We start from the raw sequence: 24,743 nt of genomic DNA on the forward strand, positions 1-24,743 counted from the left end.
GCCTGGGTTCTTCATTGGCTGAGAGAGAATTGCCTCAGAGGACACTTAGCTCACTGTTCACTGACGTTTGGATTTGAAGGTTCAGTACTTACCCACCTCACCCCCTGGCCTGTTCTGCCTGCAGGTGGATATTGGTGTTGGAAGATTCACTCGTGTGGCTTTGAGGGAGATTAAGACTCCTTTTCATTCAGTTGTGGGTTTGGTTTTTTTTATTTATTTTTAGGGGAGAGGGGCAAAGGGAGAGAGAGAGAATGAGAGAGAGAGAGAGAGAATCTTAGGCATGGAGCATGGAGCCTGATGCAGGGCTCAATCCCATGACCCTGAGATCATGACCTGAGCTGAAATCAAGAGTCAAATGCTCAACCATCTGAGCCACCGAGGCATCTCAATTGTGCCTTTTTAATATAGAAAATTCAGGGCACCTGGGCGGCTCAGTTGGTTAAGTGTCTGACTCTTGCTTTTGGCTCAGGTCATGATCTCATGGTTCATGAGATCAAGCCCCATGTTGGTCTCTGCATTGAAAGGAGGGAGCCTGCTTAGGATTCTCTCTCTGTCCCTCTGTGTCCCCCTCCCCTGCTTGCTCGCTCTCTCTCTCTCTCAAAATAAATAAACTTAAAAATATATAGAGAAAATTATATAAGCAGTTAAACATTAAGGAGAGAATCCCCAAACACAAGTTATTAAACTGAAGTCTAGTCACAAATCACTGCTTATTCTAACCCTCATTTATTTAAAACCAGATTTGTGTCAAAGTCTTTCCAGAGACGTTTTTACAGTTCCAATCCTTCAGGCTTGGGACAACTGATGCTTCCTTCTTCTTATTGCTTATTGCTTCCTTCTGCCTGCCCAGTTTCTACAGCTCCAAAGCCAGAGAGTAGCATGCCTTGACCATGTTCCGCTTGCTCTGAGAATTCCTGTCAGCACTGGATTCCATCGTTAAAAAAAAAAAAAAAAAAAAAAAAGGAATTATATATGAAACTTCTGCAAAAATACATGCTTATTCAATATAATGTATGGTTATTGACAGAAGCTTTTAGCATAACAGAAACACCACAGACTTTGGAATCAGGCCTGGGACCAAATCCTGAGTCCATCAACATGGGATCTTCTGAATTGGAGAGCAACACCTGTCTAGATGCAATGTTCCGTTTTCCTATTCCTTGACTGTTATTAGTCTAATCTCCCTAGCCTAGATCTTCTCAGTTTTAAGGGAAATACTTCGGGGCACCTGAGTGGCTCAGCTGGTTGAGCGTCTGACTTCGGCTCAGGTCATAATCTCACGGTTTGTGAGTTCGAGCCCGGCGTCGGGCTCTGGGCTGACAGCTCAGAGCCTGGAGCCTGCTTCGGATTCCGTGTCTCCTTCTCTCTCTGCCCATCCCCTGCTTGTGCTCTGTCTCTCTGTCTCTCAAAAATAAATAACTGTAAGGGAAATACTTCTAAATCCTTACAGTTCGTGTAAAACCATTCCCAGGGCTCAGCCTGGTCTTTCTGTGAAATGAGGCTAAAATCTCCCACCCAGAATCATTGTGAAGATGGGATGAGGGAGCAGACCCCACAGAAAAGGCCTATGTAGAGAAAGACACTATTGGTGCTAGTATCCTTCCCCTCACTCCCCGTGCCTTTTCATTTGTTATTGAGGAATAACGTTTATGCTGAAAAGTGCACATGGATTGGGGTGTGAATTTCCACAAACAGCACAGACCTATGCAACCAACCTGCAGGTCAAGAAATCACAGACTCCAAGGAGCTCCCCGGAGCCCCTTCCCTTCCCTATTTTCATAGTTTGGGGACTAATGACATTGTCATCCATAGGAGAGAAGCTGCCCTAAGGATTTTCTCCAAAACCTTGTGTGTACCAGCAAAAACCAGCAAAGTTCTCAGAAGGTGGTAATGTATTGCCTTGTAATGGGTTTCTCCTCAGGATATCCAAGTGGACAGAGAGTTTGACGACCTCGCTATCTCAGTGAAGGTAATTCTTCCAGCACTTTATATCAAGACTGCTGCCCACAGAGTGGAGTACAAACGACTTGCCTCCAGTCTACACCCCGTCCCTACTGGCGTCTGTCCCTAAGTGACTGCGGTATGTGGCTTCCTCTCACATTGGCCACTTCAACTTCCATGTGGAGAGTTCTTGGCCTCATGATGCTTTATTACCACTTGAGTCTGCAGTGAGTCCCCATGTCAGCTGGGTGGTAAGTCTTGTGGAGCCTGTCTTCATGATGACTCAGACACTTGTACCCTCCTCTCCATCCCATGGCCTCTGTTAATGCAGACGGTGGGCCTTCCTTTGCTCACACTAATTTCCGTAACATGAACTTGTGCTGTGTGCTACATGTTGAGCTGGGTATGGGGTCAAAGATCTCCAAAGTTCCTGCCTTGGTGACTTCAAGAGACCATGAAAATATAAGGTGGTGTGTGACTGGCATTCCCAAACTCAACTTGCAGAGCGCAAACTGACACAAGGTTTTTGGAAGGTTTTATGTACCAAGAGCCTTAAAACTGCCTATGCCCTTTGATTCAATGGTCTGACTAATCTGCTCTTCAGAAATAACCAGAGATGCATAAAAATATTGATGTCCAGGGGTGCCTGAGTGGCTCAGTAGGTTCATGCGTTCGAGCCCCGCATCGGGCTCTGTGCTAAAAGCTCAGAGCCTGGAGCCTGCTTCAGATTCAGTGTCTCCCTCCCTCTCTGCTCCTCCCTCACTCGTGCTCTCTCTCTCTCTCTCACAAAAATAAATATTTTTAAAAGTTTCACAAAAAAATATTGATGCCCAAAAATGCCCACTGAAAGGCTGTTTATAATATGAAAATTGGAAATAATCTAGATGCCCAATAACAGGGGACTGATTAAGAATTGGAACTCTGCAATCATTAAAAGCCAAGCGTTCAAAAAACATTGAACAACTTAACAGTTTATGAAAAAGCACATGGTTAATGTTAAGTGAGAAAATCAGGATTGAAAAAAAATCACATGGTTTGTCTGGCAATTCCTTAAAAGGTTGAACCTGTAGTTTATCACAGACCCAGCAATTCGTGTCATAGAGAAATGAAAACATGTGTTCACAGCAGCTTTATTCATAATATCCACAAAGTACAAATGTCCACCAACTGATGAATGGGTAAAATAAAATATGGGATAGGGGCACCTGGGTGGCTCAGTCAGTTGAGCAACTGCCTTTTGATTTCGGCTTAGGTCATGAGCTCACGAACCTTGGGATGGAGCCCTGCATCAGGCTCTGTGCTGTGCGTTGGTGGAGCAGAGCCTGCCTCGGAGTCTCTCTCTCCCTCTCTCCCTTGCTCTTTCTTTCTCTCAAAATGAATAAAATAACATTAAAAAAAATAAAAATGGTATGCCCATACAATGGAATATTATTTGGCCATAAAAAGAAATGAAATTTGAGGTGATGATAGCATTCTAAACTTGCTTGTGGTAATGGCTGCACAACTCTGTGAATATACCAAAAGTAATTGGACATTTTAAATAGATGAATTGTAGAGGATGTGAACTGTATCTCAATAAAGCTGTTTACAAGAAACAGGAGTGAAGGATCATGCTACCACAGGAATGTATCATGTAACAGGAGGAATGTGTCATGCTACAACATGAATGAACCTTGAAAACATGATGCTGTGAAAGAAGCCATTCACAAAAGACCACATATTGTATGATTCTGTTTATAGGAAATGTCCAGAATAGGTAAATCTACCAAGACAGAAAGTAGATTAGAAGTTGCCTAGGGCTGGGGCGCCTGTGTGGCTCAGTGGGTCGAACATCTGACTCTTGATTTCAGCTGATTGTGATCCCAGGGGATTGAGTCCTGTGTCCTGTGTCTCCATGCTGAGCATGGAGCCTTCTTGGGATTCTCTCACTCACTTGCTCTGCTCCTGCTCTCTCTCTCTCTCTCTCTCACACACACACACACAAACACACACACTCTCTCTCTCTCTCTCTCTCTCTCTCTCTCTCTCTCAAATAAAATTTAAAAGAAGTTGCCTAGGGCTAGGGAGATGGGAGGGACTGGAGGTTGGCAGCGAAAGAGCATGGGTTTTTTTGGAGATGATAAAAATGTTCTAAAATGGATTGTGATGGGGCACCTGGGTGGCTCAGTCAGTTATGCATCCAACTCTTGATTTTGGCTCAGGTCGTGATCTCACGGTTTGTGGGTTTGAGCCCTCCTTCAGGCTCCCCGCTTACAGTGTGAAGCTGCTTGTGATTCTCTCTCTCTCTCTCTCTCTCTGTCTCTCTCTCTCCACCCCTCCACCACTCATGCTCTCTCTAAATAAATAAATAAATAAATAAATAAATAAACTTAAACAAATAAGTCACCTACTCTAACTTACAAATGGATTGTGGTGATGGTTGCACAACTCTGTGAATATACTGCAAACCACTGGATTGTACACCAGTTTAAATGGGTGAGTTGTGGGGCACCTGGCTGGCTCAGTTGGTAGAGCATGTGATTTGATTTCAGGGTTGTGGGTTTGAGCCCCACATTGGGTGTAGAGATTACTTACAAACAAAAAACATATTTTTTAAAAAATGAGTGAATTGTATGGTAGGTGGATTATATCTCAAGAAAGTTGTTACTAAACAAAAAATCATATTGTTGGATCCAATTTTGTAAAACCCATGTATAAGTATATACACAGGAGAAAAAAAAACTAAGAACACCTTGACATATTAATAATGTTTAGCTATAAGGTGTGGGTTTGGGGATGATTTTTATTTTCCTTATGTTATTCTTCATTTCCTACACTTTCTCCTCTGAATATGTGTTACTTTTAAAACCAGAAAAAATAAATAGTACTTTAAAATGTGATACAGGCTAAAATTCAGTTATGTATGTGGAATGATTGGAGCCGTGCGGGTGGAGGAGGGTGCTGTAGACTGAATTGGGTCCCCCTGCCAAATTCCTACGTTGAAGCCCTAACCCCCAATGCGACTCTATTTGGAAATAGGAGGCAATTAAGGTTACATGAGGTCATAAAGGTGGGACCCTGATCTGATAGGATTAGTGTCCTTGTAAGAAGAGACACCGAGAGCTTGCTCTCTCCTCCCACCCCTATAGGCAGGCACAGCAAGAAGGGAGCCTTCTGCAATCAGGAAGAGAGCCCTGGCTAGAAACCAACCCTTCCAGAACTTGACCTTGCATTACTCTTCTAGCCTTTAGAACCGCCAGAAAATAAACTTCCGTTACTTATGCTACCCAGTCCATGGTGTTCTGTTATGGCAGGTGACCTAAGATAGAAGGATTCACTCTCTTGGAGGGAAGAAGCAGGGAGGGTTTCTCCTGGTTTCCCTGGCTCTCCGTTGACCTCCTTCCATCTCCCTCCTCCCTGCTACCAAAGCTATGTTTCTTTCAACGTTTATTTATTTCTGGGACAGAGAGAGACAGAGCATGAACGGGGGAGGGGCAGAGAGAGAGGGAGACACAGAATCGGAAACAGGCTCCAGGCTCCGAGCCATCAGCCCAGAGCCTGACGCGGGGCTCGAACTCACGGACCGCGAGATCGTGACCTGGCTGAAGTCGGACGCTTAACCGACTGCGCCACCCAGGCGCCCCCAAAGCTATCTTTCTAAGGGCCGACCTAATCATACTATCCAAATGTTCCCAAGGCCTACAGAAAAAGTCCAGCTCCTCTACCTGCTGTGTGCCACTGCAGGAGCAGAGTTCCCCGCTCTTCTGTAAGAAGTTAAGGGTCTGCTCCAACATGCTCTAGGGAATCACCAGAAAGGATGTTGCATTCTGGTGATAAGTTTGGGGTTATGCCAGAATTCCTTTTACCCTGCTTTTCTCAGAAATAAATACACAGTGGATCCCAAAGAAAGTTAAGTCAGTCTTTACAGAATGGAAGAATCAGGTGATTGTACCAAAGTTCCCCAAAATGGACACTGCACTCCAACCCAGCCTTGGCAGGGGAGCCTGGGGTATACCGTCCAACTCCCTTGTCCCCAGAAACTCAGAAATCCCCAGATTAAAGAAGTAATCAAGTCCTGCCTGGTTCCTGGGCGCTGGATGGCAAAGGCCTTTCTGCACCGGAAAAACGGTGGACAAGAAAGCCGGGTGCAGATTTTGGGTATGAAGCTGGCATCTATCTTGTTGGTTGTTAGTCTATCTCAAGTCTCTTGAGATAGAACACACCTCCGTGGACCAGATGAAGCCACTTGAAGTAACAAAGTAACATCTGTGAACATGACTTCATGAGCCTCCAATCAACAGCGTCCACCTTCTCAGGAGACCCCCCCCCCCCCGCCCCGGGCCCCCGCCCTGCCCCCAACTTTCCCCGTAAAACCCCTCGTTTATAAGCCATCAGGAAGTCGGGACGTTGAACACTGGTTTTACGTTCTCCTGGGTGGTGCCACACCAACGAATAGCCTATCTTCAAGGCAAAAACTTGGTGCAAGTCTTTTATTGGCTTGCGAAGCACGGGAGAGCAGCTCTCCTTTGCATTGGTTACAGGTAGATGGTGGGCAGGCCTTGAGAGGGTGTCTCGTTTGCAAAGACCGGAATCACGAGCAGACCGGTGAGTGGGCCTGGGCCTCCAAGCAAGAAGGCAGCACAAGCTTGACGTGAAGCCACGCGCACATTGAGGGCTTACGTGCACGAAAATGTGCTATGTCCCACACAGAGAAAACCGTGACCACTCCCACCTAACATCGGAGGATGCATCAGAATGTTCGGCTTTGGCTAGGCCACAGCCTTCCCGCCAAAGCCATATCCAATCAGAAAGCACCATACTCCGCAAGTCAAGTAACGTCCAATCAGAAGCGGGATTCCAGGCCTAGGTCCGCCCCGAGGCACTGAGGACCAATGGGCACCTGGGCAGCGGCGGGCCAATCCCGGGCCGGGTGCACCGCGCAGCAGCTGCAGTTGGGCGCGTGGCGTCGGTGGCAGCGGTTGAGGTCTGGTGACGGCGTTGGGTAGCAGCTGAACTCACCATGGTGAGACCCCGCCGGCCACTCTCGGTTCATAGAGGCCCAGGCAGGAGGGAGGATGAAGCCCGCCACATGAGGCCCTTGGGTGGGGCAAGACTGGGACAAATCCTAGGACCGGGGGGGGGGGGGGGGGTGGGGGGGTGGGGGGGCGGGGGGGGGCGCTGTGTGTGTGTGTGTGTGTGTGTGTGGCAGGGGAGGGGGGTGGAGATCGGGGGAAAGAGGGGGCTGGGCTGGGCACGGGAGGCCCAGGGCTGCCCGGACGAACAGATGATAGTCCTCTCACTTGTTCTCTGGGTGTGCGAACCCTGAGGGCAGCGGCAACCTGCGTCGTGGTAATGTCCCGGATGAAGGGGGTCGGCAGGTGCAGATGTCTTCTCGAAAATTGTAACTTTATGAGCCAGGTTGGAAGCTGGGTGACCTTGACTTGTTGGGTGGCCTTGATTCAGTCTCTGAGGACAGCCGTTATGTTGGGTTCCTGAGGCCTGGAAGGTGGTTCTCAAACGTTGGGGTCCCAGGACATCCCTAGAGTATGTATGTATGTATGTATGTATGTATGTATGTTAACGTATGTTTATTTTTGAGAGAGAGAGACACACACACAGCACAAGTGGGGGAGGGGCAGAGAGAGAGGGAGACACAGAATCCCAAGCAGGCTCCAGGTTCTAAGCTGTCAGCACAGAGCCCAACGTGGCGTTCGAACTCATGTGATGTGAGATCATGGCCTGAGCTGAAGTCCAACACTTAACCGACTGAGCCACCCAGGTGCCCCTACAGTATTTATTTTTTTATAGAGTTTATTTGAGAGAGAGAGAGAGAGAGAGAGAGAGAGAAAGAGTGCAAGTGGGGGAGGGGCGAGGGAGAGGGAGAGAGAGAATCCCAAGCAGGCTCTGCACTGCCAGCCCAATGAGCTCAACTCACAAACCATGAGATCATGACCTGATGGGGAAGCAAGAGTCATGCTTAACCATCTTAGCCACCCAGGCACTCCATGGACATCTCTACAGTGTAACAAATTAGGACTCCAAAAAGCCTTTGTTTATGTGGGTTATCTCCATAGTCATTTGCCATGTTAGAAATTTTAAAAATATTTATTTACTTTCAGACAACATGCTAACATAAACACCAGATATCCAAGTTGCAATAGCCATAGTTTGTCGGCTCTTGCAAGGAAAATAACATTCTGTGAAAAAAGCTAGTTCAGTTGGCAACTGAAAGCACACAAGTGCTATTTCTTCAAACAGCTGTATTTCAGCAGGTGCACAAGTGCTTTATGGATACTTTCCGTTTTATCACAGTACTTGAGGGTGGATGTTTTATAAAATAATCATTTTTTGCTTCATCATGAATATTCTGAAATGAAATTGCCTTTTTTTTTTTTTTTTTTTTTTGGTCTTTGTACCGTGAGTGCATAAGGGTGAAGAATCTAACGAACACTGGTATAGTTTGGTGCCACTACCTTGATTTGTACTAGGGCATTAAGAGTTTTACCCACTTTTTTTTTTTAAGTTTATTGTTTTGAGAGAGAGAGCGTGAGAGAATCCCAGGCAGGCTCTGCACTGTCAGTGCGGAGCCCAGTGCGGGGCTTAAACTCATAAATGGTAAGATCATGACCTGAGCTGAAGTTGGATGCTTAATTGACTGAGGCACCCAAGCACCCCAGTTTTACCCACTGTTTGATTATGCACCATCAGTGAACACGGTGAAATGTGAACACGGTGAAAAGGGCTGGTTATCTCAGTAGTCCTACTGTGAAATCGCTTTAATTTCCAATTACCCTGAAGAGGTCTGTGGATCTCTAGTGGCCTGAGAAGGCCAGTGATTACTTTGAGGACTGTTAGCGGGTAGGGGATCAGTAGAAACAATTGACAGGAGGAAGAGAGCAGATGGGTCTGCGCATTTGCTGTCTGGAAGCTGAAGCTTCTGGGTACATAGGGAACAAAGTAATCTGCCAAGAATATGAAGAGAGCAGTTGGACTGGAGCTTGAAAAGAAAGAGGATGAAGATAAGGCTGAGTAAAGTAAGGTAAAATTTTAATGATCCAGGTGGAGGTTGGTGATGAATTTTTAATGGCTTTCTATTGAAAGCTAGGAATGATTTCTCTGACTGCTTTTCGTCAGTTCCATTGGATAATCAGATGGAAGTGGCCTTGCAGATCATGTAGCACACCAGCCCCCATTTTGTAAAAGAAAAACCTGAGGGATTTTCTCAGGGTACAGAGCTTCCTGTGATCATACTAGGGCTGAGTCCGTAGAAAACTAAATCAGGCATCCTGTGAAGCATAGGCTGCCTGGATTTAAGTAAGGCAAAATGAATAATACTGATCTGTAAATGGTGTGATTGTGTGGATTCCAAAAGACTTCCCAGAGTGTTGATGAATTTCTTCTCTGAAGGAGTGCATTCCTTGTCATTGGAGAAGTTCTTTCTGCAACTGAATAGTTCCTTCTGGGATGGATTCTTAGGGTATTGTGGCGTTACGTGAATCTCTATGCCCCTAATTGGAGAGTTGGTGTTTGTGTGATAAGAAACGGGACTTCGGGGGCACCTGGCTCAGGCGGTTAAGCGTCCGACTTCAGCTCGGGTCATGATCTCACGGTCTGTGGTTCGAGCCCCGTGTCGGACTCTGTGCTGACAGCTCAGAGCCTGGAGCCTGCTTCGGCTTCTGTCTCCTTCTCTCTCTGTCCCTCCCCTGCTTGTGCTGTCTCTCCATAATAAACAAACCTTAAAAATAAAAAAAAAAAATTGCCTGCCAAACTTAAAAACAGGACTTCAAGTTCTTGGTATTGTATATTAGGATTTAGGGTAGGTGGGACACCTTGAATTTTATTTGATCTCCTCTATGTATTTGTAAGGATAAGGTGTCTAAAATAGAACAAATGATTAATGACTGTACAGTTATGTTTATGGCAGGAAAGATAGGATACAGTCAAAATAGGTACTTTGAGTCTAAGGAAACCACCAAAGGACAGTGTAGTGTCCTACCATTTGTGATGTCTGGTTGCCATTAACTCCTAGCCTTGAGGTGAAGGGAGTGGTCACTAGAAGCTGAGGAGGTGGCTTTATCAAGAACACTGACTGCTGAAAGTTTGTGGCCTTGATAAACACACTCAGGGAGCCCATGGCAGTCCGGCAGGGTGGGAGCCAGGAAGTGAGCACCCTGACCACACTGTCCTCTAACCTCGCAGTCTCTTGCCGATGCCTGCCTTGGCTAATGCAACCAGAAGCCAGGTGCAAGGAAGCCCCTTTAATGCAGTCCAGATGGGTCAGCCTCCCTGAGCACAGCCCTGGGTGGAGAAAATAGAGGGTAGCTGTAGATGGGTAGATGGATGGCACACATATGGTGACCACGGGCACCTGGGCCATGGTGACCTGTGTCCAAGTCCACTCTTCCTTCCCTGATCTGTTACTTGTTACATTCTCTTTGGACAGGACACCATCAGAAACTAATCGCTATACTCTTTCGAGGATAACTGTGGCTGTATGTGACTGTATGGTGTGGCGTTTATCACTGACATTACGTGTATGGTAGCAAACACTTTTGTGTAGGGGCTAAGTCCGGCACTTAGTAGCTAGGGTGGTTTAGAGCACCTCAGTTTTCATAGGGACTTGAAAAGGGTCACATAAGCCTTCTGGGAAAGGTCTGGGAAAGCCATAGACAATGTGAAATACATGTAGATGTGTGTGTTAATATGGTTTCCATGCCATATAGCGTTGGTTCCCTTGAAGACAAGGGGATCTCAACGTTTGTGTTCTGGTTCCCAGCGCGAGTGCATCTCTATCCACGTGGGGCAGGCAGGTGTCCAGATCGGCAATGCCTGCTGGGAACTGTACTGCCTTGAACATGGAATTCAGCCCGATGGTCAGATGCCAAGTGACAAAACCATCGGTGGTGGGGATGACTCGTTCAACACGTTCTTCAGCGAGACTGGGGCTGGCAAGCATGTGCCCAGAGCGGTGTTTGTGGACCTGGAGCCCACCGTGGTCGGTAGGTACTCGGGCACTTGGGCGGCTTTCCCGGGAGAGTGGGAGAGCCTCCCTGAAGCCCCCTCCGTGCCCTCTGTGCTCCTTTGAATCCTTTCTGCAGAAAGGACGGGGTGTACAAGTACACGCCTGTGGCTACATCAGGTGAGAAACTGAGGCTCCTAAGTTAGGAGAACCTAATGTACAGGAAAAGCATAGGCTGGTAATAGATTCGCTCGTGGCCGCCTCAGCCCCAGGCAGGTGGTTGTGTAGACTCCACCTGCGGGGTGCCCAGGCACTGGTCCCTCCTTAACGCTGCGCACACCAAAATGCTGCTGCGTGAGAATCTTGACCCGCATCTGACAGAAAGGTAAGTAGAGAACATTCGTGGGCTTCCTCCGGATTAGAAGGCTGAAGTGGTCGCCAGGGAGAGCTGCAAGGAGAGAGCACCTTTCAGTGGCCACCCAGGGGAAGACAGGATGTCACCCTAAAGCCTGTGAGAGGCAGGCCACAGAGGGTGGCCTGATGGGACTGGCCGGCCAAGGTCATGCTGACCTGGTGACTGTCTAGTAGGTAAGCGATTTTTTAGTTACACTCTTTGAGGTAGCTGTGGGTAGGAGGACATACGTATTATGCACGTGCAGAATCCCCTGTGTGCGGGTGTGAGCGGTTTCTCTTCTTTGAGGACCAGTCAGATTGGACTTTGTACCTCCACTTGACTTTACCTGCTGAGCCATAGATTGCTGTTGTGGTCTGCGTATGACGCAGAGACGTTTTCTACGAGACCCTGATGCCGCCGACCCGCGAGGAACGGCACGTGCTTGGTAGATCCCGACGGTCCCCAAACCCACCCCTCCTGGTGAGTTGACAACAGGCTTGAAGCCCTGCGGCCCACGTGTCCTCTTTGTAGATGAAGTGCGCACAGGGACCTACAGGCAGCTCTTCCACCCAGAGCAGCTGATCACCGGGAAGGAGGACGCAGCCAATAATTACGCCAGAGGCCATTATACCATCGGCAGGGAGATCGTCGACCTGGTCCTGGACCGGATCCGAAAACTGGTAAGGGGGTGCCGAGGAGGCTTCCTGTGGACGTTGCCCCGGACGGGAGGGTGTGCAGGGATTGCGACCAGGAGGTCGCTCTGGCAAAACCCCAGGCCAGAATCTGGAGTCCACGTTTCCCTTCACGTGTGGCTTCAGTGCGTCCGTACATCTCTAACGTCTGCCTTGCTTTGCTCCTGAGCGTCCTGCACGTGCGCTGTGGACGATTTGAATGTGTGATCATCCCGCAGAGGCAAAGAAGCGAGCGTGGCTCGTCGGAGGTCGGCGGTGTGGCTTCCGCAGGCACTGACTCACGGTCTCTGGTTTCTCTCAGGCGGATCTGTGCACGGGGCTGCAGGGCTTCCTCATCTTCCACAGTTTCGGGGGCGGCACCGGCTCTGGGTTTGCGTCCCTGCTCATGGAGCGGCTGTCGGTGGACTACGGCAAGAAGTCCAAGCTGGAGTTTGCCATCTACCCGGCCCCCCAGGTGTCCACGGCCGTGGTGGAGCCCTACAACTCCATCCTGACCACCCACACGACCCTGGAGCATTCTGACTGTGCCTTCATGGTGGACAACGAAGCCATCTACGACATATGTCGGCGCAACCTGGATATCGAGCGGCCCACGTACACCAACCTTAATCGTCTGATCGGGCAGATCGTGTCCTCCATCACGGCCTCCCTGCGATTTGATGGGGCCCTGAACGTGGACTTGACGGAATTCCAGACCAACCTGGTCCCCTACCCCCGCATCCACTTCCCCCTGGCCACCTACGCCCCGGTCATCTCAGCTGAGAAGGCGTACCACGAGCAGCTGTCTGTGGCCGAGATCACCAATGCCTGTTTTGAGCCGGCTAACCAGATGGTCAAGTGTGACCCTCGGCACGGCAAGTATATGGCCTGCTGCATGTTGTACAGGGGGGACGTGGTCCCGAAAGATGTCAACGCAGCCATCGCCACCATCAAGACCAAGCGCACCATCCAGTTTGTGGATTGGTGCCCAACTGGATTTAAGGTAGGACTGGGTGATGTTGAGTGGTGTTACCGGTCAGCAGGCAGCCGACCAAGCACGGCATGCCCTTTGTAGGGGATGCCCTGTTCCATGGCAGCCAGCCCCTTGGTCATAAATCAGTGAGCCGGAGTGAGAATTTATTCAGTGGTGCCATTTGAACTCCCTTCAATGTGTGAGTTATCACATTGTGTATCTGCGTGAGAATTTTCTTTTTTAACAGAACAGAAAGTTTTTGGAAGGATTTTTGTTGCCGCTTCTGGGTGAAAGAATTAGTGTGGGAAAAATAGTTTGGACTTGGAAATGTAGCAATTTTCAAGGGCATTTTGATAATTTATGTGGATATTTGAAATTGGGGTATCACTGTAAACATCAGTGTTCCTAAATCCCACGTCATTCTTCAGGCATAAGGAAATTAAACCAAATCTAAATGTCCCATGCAGCATTTGATTTAACGAAAAATGGTCATGGATGTTTTTGGAAGAAATGGCAACATACTCATTTCTCTGTTAGTAAGATTGGCAAGTTTGGGCAGAGGCTGCCTCCAACACAGTTTGTGCCAGTCTTCCATCTGATACAGAATCGGAAACTTGCTGTAGCTCTTCAGCTTTGTCCAGTACTTGGACGCTAAGCTGTCGATGCTTTCCATCTGGGAAAACGTGCTTCCCTCTGCCTTGCTTTCCATGCCGCCTAGCTGGCTCAGACCTTACTGCTTCTGGTGGGCTTGCTGCAGCGGGTCCTTCACTAGCCCTTCCTACTCTGGGTTCAGGGATCGGCACAGTTGGCAGACCAGCCACGTAGAGTTTTATGTGGACACACCCACACCTGTTCATTGGTGTCTTGTTGGGGCTGCTTTTGTGCTCCAAAGAGAGAATTAAGTAATTGTGACAGAGACCATGTGGCCCACCCAGCCTAGAATATGTGCTGCCTTGCTCTTTTTTTTGTTAACACTTATTTTCATTTTTGAGACCGAGAGAGACAGAGCATGAACGGGGGAGGGTCAGAGAGAGAGGGAGACACAGAATCGGAAACAGGCTCCAGGTTCCGAGCTGTCAGCACAGAGCCCAACACGGGGCTCGAACTCACAGGCCGTGAGATCGCGACCTGAGCTGAAGTTGCACACCTTAACCAACTGAGCCACCCAGGCGTCCCTGTCTTGCTCTTTATAGACAAAGTTTGCCGACCCCAGCTCTAACTGACCCTGTGTATTCCTGCCCAAACCTCTGGTCGTGGTGTCTCCTGGTTTGGAAACTTAGAATGCCTCCCCTTTCGGACCCAGCCCTCGAATATCACCCCCTTTCTCCTACTTAGCACACACATAGGCCACCTCCTGTTGCAGTAGTAGCAACAGTCCTAGGACCTGAGGGTGTGCCTGTCGCCCTATTATGCACAGGCTGGCTCATTTGGTGGGAGACCGGGGGTATGATCTCCCCTGGTGATACAACCATAGTACTCTGAATCGAGTGGAAAAGGTTTCAGCTACAGAAATGAATCCCCATCTTGTAGAAGCCTATGGGGAAAACCACATGAGCAATACAAAGCAGTGTCCCCTTTTAGAAGAAACAGCCCTGTTACCTGAGCACCTGTCACATGTCTCAGTTGCTGGGACACAGCCCTTCAGGCAACTTGGGACTGAGCCGGGAGCCAGGGCTCCTTTTCCCCGGTTTTCCTGGTCTGGAAACCAGCACCCTGCTCACCTGACACCTTGCCTGGCACAAAGAAGGCACCTGCATGTCTTTTGTTTCCATGAAAGCAGCTACCATTTCTGGGTTTGACAGAAGTTGCACAGACTGTTTTCTTCCCCTTCTCTGGCAGGTGGGCATCAACTACCAACCCCCCACCGTCGTCCCCGGAGGGGACCTGGCCAGGGTGCAGCGGGCCGTGTGCATGCTGAGCAACACTACCGCCATTGCCGAGGCCTGGGCCCGCCTAGACCATAAGTTTGACCTCATGTATGCAAAGCGAGCCTTTGTGCACTGGTACGTGGGGGAAGGCATGGAGGAAGGGGAGTTCTCCGAGGCCCGGGAGGACCTGGCAGCTCTGGAGAAAGATTATGAAGAGGTGGGTGTGGATTCCGTGGAAGCAGAGGCTGAAGAAGGGGAAGAATACTGAATGGAGACATGGCTGGCAGGCATTCCTCTCTCCCTCTCTCTCTTGCCACCCTGCAGCACAGGTGGTTTTCAGTTGTTTCCAATTAAAGTTTCTGTATGAAACTTCGGTCTATTGTGATGCTCATTTGGGATACACTCATGTGACTGCACAGATGGGTAGGACCCCAAGGCCTGTCAGGCCGTGTGGAAAGCTGTCCTGGGCTGCACTGTGAGTTGTGTACAGCACTACCTACATCTGTAGGGAGCCAGTGCATACTTGACATGATCTGCATGGCCTGGGGAAAACAGTTCTTTCCAAATTGAGGTTCCAAAGCACAAAGATTGCCTAGATTCTAGCAAAACTGAGTTAGGCTTTCAATTGAATTTGCAATTTTTCAGGTTTCTCTGTTGATGGCACATGGTGACTAATGTGTAAGTTTGGAACTGGAGGTTGAACACCTGAGGTCCATGGAAGGGGGCTGTCCATAAAGTCCTTAATGCTGTGGGTCAAATGTGTAGGGTGAGGACATTGGGCAGGGGCGGGGGGGGGGGTGTTGGAGTTGTATTGGATTCTCCATGGCATTCACAGTCACAGGGTGAGCTCTAGATTACGGCTCATCTTTGACTTTACTGTGCACGTAACCTGTAAGACAGCATTTCCACTCCACCCTCAGACCCTTGCAGCTCTACCCTGGGAATGGTCTCGGCAAAAGCACTGCACCTTTCTCTTCAGCGAAACATGTTGACGTGCATTTATAAAAGTTTTAGTAACAAGAGTTTGAACTGTGCAGGTCACTTCTGTGTGGAATGGTACTGTAAATGTATTTCTCTTACGATTTTCTTCTCTCTAGTTTCCTAGAGTATAATACAGTATGTAATAGTATATGATATATGTAGTATATGTATACAGTCTATAATACATACGTAAAAGATGTGTTAATTGACTGTATATTATTAGTAAGGCTTCCTACTAACAGTAGGCTGTTGGTAGTTAAGTTCTGGGGAGTCAAAAGTTACGCTTGGATTTTCAACTATGCAGGGGTTGGTGCCCCTGACCCCCATTTGTTCATGGGCCAACCATACAGATATTTTTCTCTATGACCTGAAAATAAGGTATTGTAGGGTGAAACCACTGGTTTAGGTCAGTTGGTTGTTACGTTCAGCTGCAGTACATCTAGGCCCACAATGCAAAACTGATTCTCAATCTTTGAGCCTTAATGTATTCAAAAGGTGATAGAAAACAGCTTGGATGGACCCTGGGTTTTTCACAAAGCTTTATTACCAACCGGAGGAAACCACACGTAGCCTCTGCTAGGAGGCTGGTGGAGCCCACAGCTGGGCGGCGTGAGAAGTCTGCCCGTCTCAGGTGCTGCTCCGAGTGGGGCTCTTCCCCGGCCCGCCCCCCTTCGGCAGCCTGGTAGCACTGGGTTGTCGGGGCATTCTTTGGCTGGATCCTTCCCGGCCGCCACGCTCTGCCAGTGCTGGGCCTCCACCCAGAGCCGTGCTGCCTTTGTTTCTCCCTGAGCGGACGCAGAACACAATTGTTAGGAACCAGGGCAAACTCCACAGTCGGCACACCTACTACATTTGTGTTCCTTGCACATTACGTCTGGTACATCTCTGTGCGACCTTTCAGCCAGGGATCCTCTCAGCTCTGAGCCCTGAGGCTGAGGACCACCTGGAGAGGGCACATCCGAGAGAAGTCCTCCACAGAGTGCAAGAGGCCCTCGAGCATAGGTCCTAGGACAGAAGCAGCACGAGGAACAATGGGGAAAGTCCGCAAGGCCCATTTAGGGAAAGGTGAGCTCAGCCGGCTGACTCCCGCCCTGGAGAGTGTAAGGAATCGCCCGACCACCAGCAGCACAGGAGGGCTCGCCACCAGGGCCACCACTTCGAAGCCTCCCCTGGCGCTCCCTGCTCCAGATCACCCACAGCTGAACTGCTGGAAGCACATCCATCAAGAATGGAAGTCAGGCTTTTGGATTTGGACCTTGGAATCTTTCCCTCAGGCGTTTCCCTGACTACCTCAAAGTATTTTGCAAACTTTCGCTGGTCAAGCCTCTTGCTCTCAAGTTCAGCTCCAGGATCCTGTGACTGGCTTCATGCTGAGGCTTGACTGCTCAGAGGAAGCTTGCCCTGACCACAGGCAGTCACATTCAGATGGAGACCACTGGTGCAGATATCCCTTGACTTGTAATTTACTTACCTTCCCCTCTTTCTGTGAAGACAGGAAGATCTGTAATCACACTTGGGCCAAACTTTATTCTAAAGGAATGGCTTCCCTGGCTTCAGGATGTTGACAGCATTCACAAGACCGAGAGGACACCAGGAGGCACAAAATGTGCCCAGGGAGCAGGCTCACCCCCTGGGTCACAGTCCCTCCCCACTGGGCCTTCCCCAGCCAGGGCTCCTCTCTGCTCCAGCCTGGCAGGGTCCATCCTGCAGACTCTGACCAGGGGATGCGTCCCATGTTTGACCCTCAACCTTAATGTCAGTTCTTAGTCAAATAAACAGCCTGCAATGGGGACATGTGGGTTTTTGGAGAACAGACACCATGAATTTCTTGGGGGCATGTTGAGTCACTCCTGGTTCACCATTTTTGTCACCTGGAACAAGGGGAGGCACCTACATTTGTGACACTGCAGTTCCTGGCTTCTTCAAGACATCAGACTCCCTTCCCATCCTCTCTGACACTACTTTCTCCCCAGGACTCCTGCAGAGATAGGACAGCCCTTCCTAAGAGCATTTCTGAACAGCTCCTCCCCAGGGAACAACAGGGGGTCTTTGCTGCCTAGTGGGGTGGAAAGGGTTACCATGGTGCCACTGCTTGGAATGCCACAGCTCAGATTTTCCCCTGCCCTGCCTCCCTGGGCTTGCACAGGTTTGATTCAATGGAGATGTAATAACACGTTACAGAGGGCCAAGGGCATGTGGTGGGGTGAAGCTGGGCCAACTCAGGCTGCCAGTGGTTCATGGAAAAAACAAAAGTAGAGAACCGTCACCACACATTTCCTTTTTCCTGTTACACATTCTGATATTCTGGTTCCCACGGACTGGTCAGTGGGCAAGGATCCTGTCTCCTGTGAGTGCACGAGCCCCGCCACCCTACAGCTCCCAACCTGCTGGTCAGCTATGAGGCCATGTCCCTCTCCAGGCCTGGCCAGACTGGCATAACTCATCTGTAGCACCTGGCCTACCCCTGCGTGCTTAGGTATCCTACAGACTAGGCCCAGGGCTCCTGAAGGACCTGAAAACACAGCTCAAGCATAGGCCACCCCCAAAATGGCAGTGTGGGTCTCAGACGTGGGCCCGGGTCTGAATGCAGCTTTTCTTCACCCTGCCATATATCTGAATTTCCTCTCCCCCTCAGTATAATGACCAGGGCCCTTCTGGAAAGTCCAGGATGAGAGGAAAGGAGAAAATAGCAAATAATGTTCATTTTTAACCTTGATGAGGCTGACAAACCCTGGAAATAAGACACCAATGTAAATTTGAGCCATTAAGAAAACCATCTAACCGTTTATCGAGCTCTGCAATTCTTGGAACCTTCAGGAATCACGTGCTCTCAGTTAGTGGAGAGACCCACTTAGGCCTCATGCAGAGCTGGGGAGGCATTCTGGTCTGAGGAGAATGGTGTGAGGGCCTGTCAGTGGACAGACCTGCTCTGTCCTGGACACAGCAGGGGACTTTCTGGAACCGGTCTTACCTGCCCCAGCTCCCTGCAATGGGGTAGTTAGGGTCCCATGGATTGGAGGGCAGGACTGAGCCAAAGGTGACTATAGGCTAGGGTGGGTGGCAGTGACATGCCCCCAGGCCCGATGCCTGAGGAGCCCTCACGGGTGTCAAAGACAATGAGCACTGAAGGTTAAAAACCGCCTGGCTCACGGTGTTAAAAAGTTGGTGCTCCTCCTACCCCTAATACCTGACCGAACCCCCCCAACCCCAGATGAAGCAAAACCCCAAAGGCAACCCTAAACACACCCCCTGCGGCTGGGGAGCTGGCCCGCCCCAGCGGGACCCACTGAACCATTTAACTCTGGTGTGGCCCATGTGATCCCAACTCCCCATCCCCTGCAAGCTCTGTTGGCAGAGGTGCGGGGGGGATCAAGGGTTGACAAAAAGCCCAGAATGTGAGAAGCTGCTCCCATCTTGCCCATGTTCCCCGGGAGTGGCCTTTCTCCTTCATGGTGGGAGCACTCCCTCGTGCTCAAATGGGCCGGTGGGGCCCCTGAGGTCAAATATTAGTGACTGGCCGTAAGCGGACACTGGATGTGTGTGTGAGGAAGGAAAAGAACAAGGGGGTGAGGCAGCACAGCAAGTGCCCTGATATCCTCAAGGCTGGCTGGCAAGGTCTGGTGGCCAGGGTGAGGGTGCAGCCAGGACCACCTATCACTGCTACTCGAGAGCCCACCAGAAGGTCTACACGCACCAGCCAGTCCTGCTGCCCTCTCTGGCTGAGCACACAGGAGTGGCTTAATCAGTCAGTGCTTCTAGAACACATACAGACATAATGACAAAGACTGATGTGCACCATGGACATGCACACATGCACTTTTAGCCCTTAACTGGGCCTGTGCTTCTTAGGAGAAGTGACCCTCTCCTGCACACATGCAGTACATACAGCCCTGACTCAGCGTTTCAGGCAAAGTTCAATTGTTCTGGAGCAGCACTGTCCCAACAGAAATATGATGTGAACCACATGTAACTCATTTTCCAGTAGCAACATTAAAAAGTAAAAAGTGGGGGAGGGGCCGGGTGGGCTCAAGTCAGTTAGGTGTCCGACTTCGGCTCAGGTCATGATCTCGTGGTTTGGGGGGTGGAGCCCTGTGTTGGGCTCTGTGCTGACAGCTCAGAGCCTGGAGCCTGCTTCGGATTCTGTGTCCTCCTCTCTCTCTGCCCCTCCCCCAGTTGAGCTCTGTCTCTCTCTCTCTCTCTCAAAAATAAATAAATGTTAAAAAAAAAAAAAAGTAAAAAGAAACAGGAAATTAATGTAAGTCATGTATTTTAATTAACCTAAAATGTGCAATATTACCATTTCAGCATGTAATCGATATGAAAATTACTTGTGAGGTATTCTTTTTGTTCCAGTTCTCTGGCATCTGGGTGTCTGGTGTATACTTAAACTTGCAGTGAGTCTCAGCTGCAAGCCCTGGGGGGCCCATGGCTCCTGTACTGGACAGCGCAGCTCTGTGTAGGGCTCACAGCTTCTGCACACCAAACTTCATCTTACACATTCCAGAGGAACATCTTTTTAAAGCATACAGTTTCCCTAAGCCTCAGCAGAGAACACTCGACCGAATTTTATTTTTCCTTGGTGACCACACCCTCATCATGACAAGCATTTACCCTCTTTGTGCTCTTAGGGTCTTCTGTTTCCCCATGTTCTGCCTAGTAAAGCCAGGAATGGATGAACTTGTCAGTGACAGTCCCCACAGGCCACCTGGATGCTGAGCATGCTGCAGCTTACCAGATCAAACTCCTGGGCGGGCCTCCAGCCCCTGGTCTGCAGCAGCTGCCACCCCAATTCTGTGGGAAACCTAAGGCCAGCGAGCCCTAACAGCCCCAAACCCCCATCATGATCCTAGGCTACCACAGTCCCCCAACTGATCACTCTGACAACTCTCCTCATTTTTTTCTACCTCAGATTCTGCCCAAGGTCTGTGTGGACAGACAGATTCTGCAACATGTGGCCTCAGAGCTCTTGGTCTCCGATGGCCTCTGCCTCTTGGCCACAGCACACTCCTGGCATGGCCCCTCATGTGCCCCACTCCCCTCCACTGCCTCCCCACCCACCCCCTCTCCAGGCTGCCCTCTACCCTCACTGGGCACCTCCCCAGGACCTCTATGTCCTCATATCCTGGCCACTGGCTGCCCAACCCAGCAGACCCAAGGCATAAGCACTTGAGAAAACCCTGTGGGGCCCAGCACTCCATGCCACTCCTGTCCCTATGCTTGGGGCTTCTTCCCCACCTCTCTCCGAGCCCCTCTGTGTCAGTGCTCTGAGCACCAAAGCAAACCCACTCCACCTCTGGGCTCTCCGCCCTCCCTTTCCTCCCACCTCTCCCCTCCAAGCTCAGGCCCGCTCCCACCAGTGACCTGGGCCCGCATCTCAGGCTGGAGCGCTCCCCACTACTCCTACCTCAAAGGGCTGCAGGGCAACAGGACTCTGAGCCTGCTTAGCCCTTGCTGCTCCAGCAAGGCTGGCTACACTGGCTTCCTCCTGTCTCTGTCACCATTGGTGTCTCTAGCCATCTCCCAAACTGGAAGGGGGACCTGTCCATCTCACAGCCCCCCTGAGCCCTCAGCGCTGAGAGCCAGCCTGGCACCCAGTCACTGGGTGAGCAAGCAGCAACACCCCCTTGAAAGAGGAGGGCTCCATTCCCAGTTTCTCCCTCCCTCTGCCCACTGATCCCTCAACTCAGCCTTGTAGTCTACTGGCTCTACCCTGACCTGCCCCTTGGCCCTTCCCCATGCCGAGTTTCAGGTGGCACCTAGAACAGCGAGGTAGGTGATGTGGGAAAGGATATGGAGAGCACAGCCAGGGCATCTGTGGGATCTCAGGCCCTCACACGCCCCTGGCTCTGGGCCTCCAGCCTCACCACACCGGGCAATGCCTGGAAGGTACCCTCAGCTCAGGAAACAGGCAGGAAAGGACAATCACATCTTACCCTCTAGGCTACCTGTCAGGTGACAGCATCTAAGCAACCAAGGTGTTTCTCACACCTAAGGCTTCCCTCTCTACAGCAAAGTAAAGGCTCTCCTGCCCCTCGGCCTGTTGCCCTCCTCTCGGGGTGAGGGCACCTCTACAGAGCACAAGTCACACCTGGCAGAATTGGCCTCTGGGGGCAGGGGGCCAATTCCAGAAGTCCCATTCCAGAAGTTGGTCCCATTCCAGAAGTACTGCAAGTGGTCTCTAATAAACCAAGATCTGAAATTGTGTCCCCAATCCCTAAGCTGTGTAACAGGGATGGCCCATAGGGTCCTGCCCTGGCAGTTCATCTCCAAGTTGCTCTGACTCTCGAATAGGGGCCACAGCAGTTTCCACAGAAACAAGAAAGAGCACCAACCCCCAGAGATAAACCAGTAAACGCAACCTGCAAAAGGAGAGAACAGGCAGCAAGAGAACCGGAGGGAACCGGGGGGCCCTGGAGAGAGAGGCGAGTGCGTGGCAGCTGGGCCGTGGAGCAGAACCGGAGAGGCCGCAGGCCGCGGGGCCGAGGAAAAGGAGGGCCTTGCAGGGGGACTACAGCTCTTGGCAGAGAGAAAGGAGGCCTCTGGAGGTCAGAGAGAGACACAAAGAGAGCAGACAGAGCGTGGATCAGTAAGGAAGCCTGCGCTCCAGTGCCCAGGGCCTCTCAGGAAAGGGGGCGTGGGTACCCAGGGCCCTGGCACTCCCTCCCACAGGGACCCAGCCTGCCCCCCACCTGAACATCGGCCCCTTCTCAGGATGTCTGTGAGTGCCCGAATGCTTCTGGCCAAGCATTCAGGTTGTTTCTGAAACTGGGAGCAGATGCGACACACCAGGAGGATGCAGCTGGAGCTCCACTGTGACACCTTTGTCGTGGGCACCTGCTTAGCCCCCAGTCATGACTCTCGAGAGTGAGGAGGCCCCTCAAACTTGAGCCCAGTGCGGTGCCCGCTCAGGCCTCTGCACCCTGCGTGTCTAGGGCAGCCAGGGGCTGCCATGATGACCCGTCCTGCAATCCGAGGAAGAACGCTCAGCTGGCTAGACTCCTGGGCAGCACCTGGGCCCAGATGGGGTATAGGCTAAGGGGCGGCAGTAAGACCTCTGCCTGCCCCGCCCCCTGAACACTTTCCTGGAGGCTGTACACACCGTGAGAACAGGAACCAAAGCCACCTTGTTCCCGCGTTTGTGGAATGAAAGCATTTCTACCCAAGGAAGGAGGCAGCATCCCATATGAGGCTTAGCCTGCTGGCCACCCTGGACACCCACTTTGCGACCACCTGATCTGGACTTGCATATGTAGCAAAGGGTAGCAAAGAAACGAAACTGGGGACTGGAAACCAAAAGGCGAGCCCTTGGACAGTCCCTGTGGGTCCTGGGAGAAGACGCACAGTAAGGCCAGGCCACTCAGGACCAAGCCCACCTTGTGTCTGGCACCGCCCACGTGCCTCCCCTGCCACCCGCCTCCTGAGTCACAGGGGCAGGGAGCACCGGGCCCAGCTCTGACCTCGGGTCTCCGGGACGCTCGATGTGGGCAGAGACACGGCCACAGGGTCCTGGGGCTCGCTCGCCAGCCTCTGCCCAGCACACATGGACTTGAGCATCTGGAAGACAGCGAGGGGCGCCACGTTCAGCTTCAGCAGGTCCACCAGGATCCTGGAGAGAACACACGCGGTGGGCAGTGAGCCTTCCTCGCCCAGGCCCAGGAAGGCCACTTCCCTCAAGACCCCAACTCTACTCTGGGCGCTCAAAGGGGTCCGAAAAGGGCGGGGTGGGGGTGGGGGGCTCCTCCAGATCAGAGGCCCGGGCGGGGGAGCAGGGGTGTCGGGGGGGTGGGGGGGTAGGATGGGCGCGCACTCCCACCCGCGCGCGCTCACTTGAACACGTCGGGGTCTATGGCGCCACCCGCCGCCTGCGCCAGCTCGTAAAGTTCCATCTCCTCGGCGCTCAGCACCTTCTTCCGCCGCAGCGCGAGCTTCTGCAGGGCCGCCTCCAGCCCCGGGGGTGCTCCCGGCCCGGGGCCCGCGCCCGGGGCCGCCATGTACCCGGCTAGCGGGAAGACGAGCGCCCCGCCCCGCCGCGCTCCCTCCTCTGACCCCGCCTCCGCCGGGCCCCTCCGGCAGCTCCCACAGCGCCTTCTACTGGCTCCGCCGGTCGCTTCTCTCCCTGAAGCGCTACCGCCTGGCCTGCCCCGCAGCCCTACAGCAGAGGGCGCAAACCGGTTTGTCTCCTCTCCGCCATTCGAGCCGCAGAAATTTCCCTGCGGGATGATGAGGGATAAAAGCAGAAAAATGTGCATCTTTAGCCCAGAAAGCTGATAGCCTGCATAGTTTTGATAAGGATCAAATAAGTACTGGTTGCTACATTCTTAAAGGGTCTCATGACTGCCTGTATGTCTCATCGATAGTTAATACCGAACTGAATGATAAGCACCAGAGAAATCTTGTGACAGTAGTTTTAGGAGTAGAAATTGCAAGAAGACATTTATGATCTATACTCCCTGCACGTCCTCTCCCCCTTGAACACTAAGCATATAACCACTAGCTGCATACAGCAAAAATGCAGCTCTTTCGGCCCACAAGTCCTGTATCGTGCTACCTAAATGAACTTACTAAGTTGCACGGATCATCTCAAGAATTCTTTTTTGAGGGTCGCACTCAATGATCCCACAACTGGGAGACGTGTTAGGCGTAGGGGATGCCGTGGCGGACCTCAGAAACCCGTTTCTGGGCCATCAGGGTCGGGCCGCATTGGTCGTTCTCGCTTGGGCAGCAGCACCCAGGGCAGTGCCTGGCATATTGAAGGCGCTCAATAAACGTCTATCGTAAGAAGGTCAGTCAATCAATGCACAGTGTATGATTTTTCCGCTCCAGTTCCCCATTAGAGGGCGCGCTTCCAGGACCTCAATAAACGGCTTCTCTTTAGCAGGCGCACGCGCGCTCCTTCCAGGGCACACGGAACTCTGGGCTAAGGGACACAGCTGCCCCCGCCGCACACGCGCATCCGGAGGTGTAACCCATAAACCCC

The 24,743-nt window shown here is 51.2% G+C and overlaps 2 protein-coding genes and 1 long non-coding RNA gene across 4 annotated transcripts; 2 read left to right on the plus strand and 1 right to left on the minus strand.

Moving 5' to 3' along the window:
- Window positions 1-290: 290 nt before the first annotated feature.
- LOC128313780 (uncharacterized) lies at window positions 291-3,953 on the plus strand. Its single transcript, XR_008294829.1, has 2 exons — window positions 291-2,192; window positions 3,194-3,953. It is a non-coding gene; the product is annotated as an uncharacterized LOC128313780 (long non-coding RNA).
- Window positions 3,954-6,784: 2,831 nt separating this feature from the next.
- Window positions 6,785-15,154, plus strand: LOC128313779 (tubulin alpha-3 chain). Its single transcript, XM_053213953.1, has 5 exons — window positions 6,785-6,943; window positions 10,697-10,919; window positions 11,805-11,953; window positions 12,267-12,947; window positions 14,757-15,154. Exons 1-5 carry the CDS (start codon window positions 6,941-6,943, stop codon window positions 15,051-15,053), a joined length of 1,353 nt encoding a protein of 450 aa, XP_053069928.1. The 5' UTR covers window positions 6,785-6,940; the 3' UTR covers window positions 15,054-15,154.
- A 1,136-nt stretch (window positions 15,155-16,290) lies between these two features.
- LOC106983589 (mitotic-spindle organizing protein 2B) lies at window positions 16,291-24,632 on the minus strand. Of its 2 annotated transcripts, XM_027049705.2 has the most exons (5): window positions 24,329-24,632; window positions 23,594-23,976; window positions 23,224-23,372; window positions 22,126-22,305; window positions 16,291-16,551 (listed from the first exon to the last, which is right to left on the minus strand). In XM_027049705.2, the coding sequence occupies exons 2-5, from the start codon at window positions 23,755-23,757 to the stop codon at window positions 16,394-16,396; spliced, it is 651 nt and encodes a 216-aa protein (XP_026905506.1). In that variant the 5' UTR covers window positions 23,758-23,976; window positions 24,329-24,632; the 3' UTR covers window positions 16,291-16,393. The 2 variants fall into 2 exon arrangements, with proteins under 2 accessions (XP_026905506.1, XP_026905507.1); XM_027049706.2 differs by lacking the exon at window positions 22,126-22,305.
- Window positions 24,633-24,743: the final 111 nt, after the last annotated feature.

This window comes from Acinonyx jubatus, unplaced genomic scaffold (assembly GCF_027475565.1).
Source record: "Acinonyx jubatus isolate Ajub_Pintada_27869175 unplaced genomic scaffold, VMU_Ajub_asm_v1.0 scaffold_39, whole genome shotgun sequence".
Classification (NCBI taxonomy): domain Eukaryota; kingdom Metazoa; phylum Chordata; class Mammalia; order Carnivora; family Felidae; genus Acinonyx; species Acinonyx jubatus.